Raw genomic sequence first — 5,806 nt, forward strand, 5'->3', positions numbered from 1 at the left:
AATACCAAACAATACTTTGTAATTCAAGGTGTTTCTACTGTTTATCGGCGGTCGTATCGCGTATCATCTGGCGAACAGAAAGCTCGTCTCGTCATTCAAAGCAAAAAAAACATCGTGTTTCCGTCTGATGAAGGTATTCATTAGACCCCTCAGTACATTGGCAATTTGGTCTATATTTTGGAGCATCCTCCTTTTGGTATTTTCCCTACTATAAGTCGACTAGTGAGCGGTTATTTTCTCTGATCAGTCGACACTAACTGACCCGCTTACTAGCTTGCAGTTTTGTTATGTATTCATTGTAAATGAAATTATAATATGTACATTTTCATATAATATTCTTTTATTACAATGACAAATGTCAATCATACAATTTACTTTTTAGTGACCATAGAGTGGCCACGAACACAACAAGTTTGTTCTCTTTAGTATTACAAAAGTAAAAATACGTTCTAGAATGTGAACCTGTTTATTATCATAGTCGACCAAGACGTCTCGTAGACAATGAGTTGTGTAACAGTCAGTTATCGACATCCATTCAGTTAGGTTATATAAGTTGACATTACAATTTAGCTTCTAAGTGGCACGAATCGTAATGACATTGTTTGTTTTTTTTGTTTGTTCCACTTTCGTCGGATTTTCTCCTTATTGAGTGGTGTGTGTTATATTCCATTATTAAAATGTTGCTTTTTATGGATATGTGGAAATATACATATATAAAGTTATTAAAAACGGTAACTTTATAGTTTTGTGTATGAGTTTAAGACATACTGATGTTAGAATTCTTTTTTATAAATTCAATAGTTTTTACATTTTGAATAACTATTCAATAAATGATCATAATCGTAAGTACGAAATTTTTCGATATTATTTTGACCTTACAATAATTGAATACGACTCACATTAAAACAGTATTAAACAATTATTTTTTTTTCAATTGTGCTGTTATCTATCTAAAATAACTTTTTTATTATTTTATAATATTGTATTGTTTTATGACTTACCGTCTAACTGTGATGGGTATTTATGCGCGGCGAATCCCGTGGGAGCAGCAGGGGCGGTGTGAGAGTAGTGCGCGGGGGCTGTTGGAGCTCCGTATGCGCTGGGGGGTCCGTATTCTAAGTGGGAAGTCGGTGGGGGACCGTACACTGCGGTTGCTGAAATTAATTGTTTTGTGTTATGCGCTGTTCATGTGATTAATAAAATATGCTTGTCAAGCCTTGTCAAAGCATCATAAATTCAAATGTTAATAATATATTTAGCTTGGCATGCATGGCTTTGCATGAATTTGCCGGATTGTGTTTTTGCCGATTCGGAAGTGGCTGCTATCATATTTATATTATGTTCTATATTTTTTGATATTTTTAGCACAAATCATTGGATACAATTTTATTATAATCAAATCTTTTCATTGAAAACAGTGTTAAAAATATTTTCATTTTACGCATAGATGTCTATCAAGTATATATTAGCTAACTTTCATTTAATCGTTTATTATCATTAAAATGAAATTTGCCAAAAATGCAATTATAAAAAATATATTGAAAATTTCAAAATTGCAAACCACTAAACAATTAAATGGAATATTTGGCTATTCAAATTTTCATAAAAATAAAAATGTTCGAATTTCGAACACGGTGGTATTCTACATTCAAATGACGTAAGCTTGTGAAACTGGGACGGATCTAGGAAAACCCGCTTGCTATCGGGGCACGTGGATTTGTTCCGTCATTGCGAAATACCGAATGTGTCATAATTATTTCTAAACTGATAAGGGAGGAAGTTAGTCTATTTAGGTGATATTTTTATTTATAGTCATGACTGTGAAATATATTAAATGAGAAACATGAAGATAAAAGAGTCGATTCTATTTCATTTATATAAAATAAAATCGACTTGACTTTGTAGAACATAATTTTATATGTAATTTTTATCCGTTATGTAAAACATTAATGAATTATACACGTAGACCTTCCTTGTGAAGCTCTCTGTCCATTGGTGAGATCTCTATGAAAATCTGTTTAGTAATTTTTCTTTCCTAGTCTATTTTAAAATATGTGAGAAAGGTTTCGTTCTTCAAATTATCCCTATTTTTACCAAGTCCATTTTTACGATAATTGCTTCTGGAATACTATACTTTACAAAACTTAATATAGTCTCAACAATAATACGATAAATAATAAACTTAACCTATAAATTTAAGAAATCGGACATAAACAAAATATTTAATAATTATTTCTTATGTTTACGTAATGTTAGACAATAGACATTATAATAAAAGCCCCCGTGACCATGAAGTCTGCAGCCCTCGAAACGGCGGCAGAAAATTATAACATAAAAAACGCGATAGAATCCAGATTTTTTTTTATAAGTAAACTCAATCTTCCGCATCGATAGTATTCTTACACTAACCCATCAATATTATGTAAACAAATTTGAAAGACAAAAAAAGCATTACGTAATTTCCTATTCGACTTGCATTAACACACGGTTATACGAGCATTAATAAAGTCTCGTAACACGCCGGATATGAGATTGTCGCGATACTTGAAAGATAAAGTTATGCAAAACAAAACATGACTTAATGAGCCTCTTTTAACGTTTAAGTTTGCTTAATTACTGTGACTTATATTTGAACTTTTTGAAATAGAGTAATCATTAATGGATTTTTAAACTGAAGATTTTTTTTGGAACTCATGTATGTATCTGCTGTCAAAAAAAAAAAAAACAATAATGGACTTTATTTCTTCGCCAACACGGTTACTCTCCAAAGGCTGCCGGCAACCTCTTAGTTGTTGACGGATAATAAATAAAATAGTTATGAATAAACAAGGCTGAATTATCTCTCCTTTCTTTAATTAGTAAAAAAAACTAAATCTAACTATTGCAGAAACAGGATATTTTTTTAAAAAAGACCAAGCACTATCTACAACGCCAATTATAAAAAAAAAAACATGACTAAACATCACATGCCGCAAACATCACATTCTATCAGTGGACAAATACCCAGTAATGTAATTTATTTATATTTATTTATATTGATTGCATTAACAAAGACCTATTTATAAATTAAAGACTACTATAAAGCTCAAGAAATACTAACCCACAGGCTTCTTCTCACTAAGGGCGGCTGAGCTGACAATCTTCTTGCCCAGATTGCTGACAGCATCTCCCTTAACAGCAATCACTTTACCCAAGGTGCTCGCGAGAGCCCCACCGCCTTTGATCAGCTGTCCTTTGAGGATCGTCACCCCTCCAGTTATGGCTTTAACAGCTTGGAACAGCGTGTAAAGGATGGACTTTTTCAAACCCCAGTAGTCGTACTTTTCGCCTTGCTGCAAAATTATTAAGCTTTGTAAATATAATTATAGAGAAGATTAATTATGAAAATCCGTATTCAGATAAGGAATAAAATCTCAATGAATCATAAAGGAGGTAACTGGTTGCGGACTGCTTGCAAGAGGTCGATCTGGGAATCTTTGGGCCCGTGTTCAGCAAATGGCATCCTGTGGCTGATGACGATGATGAATCATAAATATCTGAACAATTCACAACCATATTATTGAGTACATATTGTATAATGTACACTGTCCGTTAAAGTAACTTTCTAAGATAACTACGAAATAAATGAAATCATGACGATATTTTCAGATGACGAGAATTAACGATTGAGTCATCGTCATCATGCAAAAGCAATGGGGCAAAATAGTTCTCGAGTGGAGACCACGTTTTTCAGGTAACTTCACAATAATTTATGGTAAATAATTACTGGTTCATAAGAGTATCCAGTGTGTTCACCGCCACCACCAGTCTTGCTTGATGCTGACGCGATGAACGCTGAGGCTTGACCCAACAGTCCAACTTTACTCTGCAGCCCTGAAGATGCTTTTGACACCACTGACGTCAGCGCTTGGGCTGATGACCGCTTGGTTCTAAAACAAACGAGATTGTGAAGATCTAGTGTTTGAATTATGTATATATATATATTCAGTGTAAATATGTTCCTTTTAAAGTCTCAGGGAGAAGGAAATAAATTGTTTTTGTCTTTAAAAACAGCAGCAAGAAAAAACGATTGATCAGGGTTAATTAATAAAATGCTGCTATTTTGATTTATTTATAGGTCGATAAAGATCTATAATTTTGAACACAACCTTCGACATCGCCACCTTTCACAACTTTCTTTTATGTGTTGAATTCTGTATATTGTTTTCATTATATCATACTGTTTCTTTGATTTCCACATAGTTGTTGGTAAGACATAATATTTTTTTCTGTAATACTAAAAGGTTCATCCACGATACTCTAGTTACGAGTGGAACAGACTGCCGAGACGAATGTCCGGAGGTTCAAAACACAAGGGTACGCACTTCTGACTTTTCTAAAAAGTTATGTGTGTATTCTTTGTGAATTGTCGCTTGCTTTACCGGTAAAGGAAAATATCGTGAGGAAAGCTTGTCAATCCGCACTAGATCAGGGTGGTTGAACAAGGCCTAATCCCTCTCACTGATAGAGAAGGCTCATGCCTAGCAGTGGGACAGTATACAATATAGAGCTGATATTATTATTATAATAGGTTAATTATTGTAGTCAACTTTAAAGATTTTATATGCTACTAAAATTGCTTTATAAATATACCTCATGATCTCCTCAGCTGCAAGTCCCTCTGCCAATGCTTCTAGCTGTTGCGGCGACATCCGACTGATGGCTGCCATGTCAATGATGTCCAGGTACAAGGGTTCGGAGCTTGGTGCTGGCGCGCCCATACACGCCGCCATGCAAGCCACGCAGATCCACACCTGAAGAAGAGAAAGGAACTTGAGATATATAGACCTTAACTTCACAGGATCATTTCTATAGTAAGCTCTTCCCGAGAACTTTACACAATGCTGGTGGTATGATATATTAAGGAGTATTCATCGCCATTTTAGGTATATTCCAATCCCGAACAACTCATATTAAATCCAACGGAAAAACACATTTGTAATATAATATCGGGAATTGAATCTAAAACCAGATAGAGTCCAAGTACACCATTTAATTAATGTGATTATGTACTAACACTATTGTACAATAAGTGCACCTTGGTACCGTTTTCCGAGTAACCGCGACAATAGCATTAATTATGTCAATAATTATAAAATTCAATGGTGTCTTACGGACTTGGATGTCATTTTCAGTTATTTCTCTTGTTTACGAATACGAATCTATAATCTATCAATACATATTATAAAACGAAGTCCCCTTTTCTGTCTGTCTATATGTTATCGATTTTATCAAAATTTACTGAACGGATTTTTATGAAATTTGGTATGGATTTGGTATGGCATTGAGACCCTGGGTAGGTTATAGGCTACTTTCTATTCTGGGAAAATATATAGCGATACTTTCCCGGAAAACTCCTTCACGCGAGTGAAGCCGCGAGCAGAAGCTAATAAAATTATAATAAAGTTCTTCGGGTGGTAGGATATACTTTATATCCGTTCAGTTAGCGACCACCGTACTCAAAGAGGTATAGTGTGTATACCCGTTATAGTGGGCCCATGTAAGTGTGTCGCATTCAATAATCATCCTGTGTATATCCGGTTCCAACAGGCCGGCATAAATGTGTCGACTGTCGAGGGGTAATCATCTCTCGTCAGTCGACATTCTATCAGACCCCACTCCACTTACTATCAGATGCAGTGGGCTCACTGTCGTGCCCAAATAAACACATATAATAATATCAGCCCTGTATTATATATTTGCCCACTGCTGCGTACGGGCCTCCTCTACTACTGAGAGGGATTAGGCCTTAGTCCACCACGCTGGC

General features: G+C 35.0%; 1 protein-coding gene across 1 annotated transcript; it reads right to left on the minus strand.

The window, feature by feature from the left end:
* Window positions 1-1,001: 1,001 nt before the first annotated feature.
* LOC119192603 lies at window positions 1,002-5,147 on the minus strand (the record flags this gene model as incomplete). Its single annotated transcript, XM_037446417.1, is given in 4 exon segments — window positions 1,002-1,154; window positions 3,101-3,332; window positions 3,767-3,929; window positions 4,633-5,147. Coding segments are annotated over 4 exon segments (688 nt in total), but the record flags the coding sequence as incomplete, so codon positions are not given.
* Window positions 5,148-5,806: the final 659 nt, after the last annotated feature.

This window comes from Manduca sexta, unplaced genomic scaffold (genome assembly GCF_014839805.1).
Source record: "Manduca sexta isolate Smith_Timp_Sample1 unplaced genomic scaffold, JHU_Msex_v1.0 HiC_scaffold_2975, whole genome shotgun sequence".
NCBI lineage: Eukaryota > Metazoa > Arthropoda > Insecta > Lepidoptera > Sphingidae > Manduca > Manduca sexta.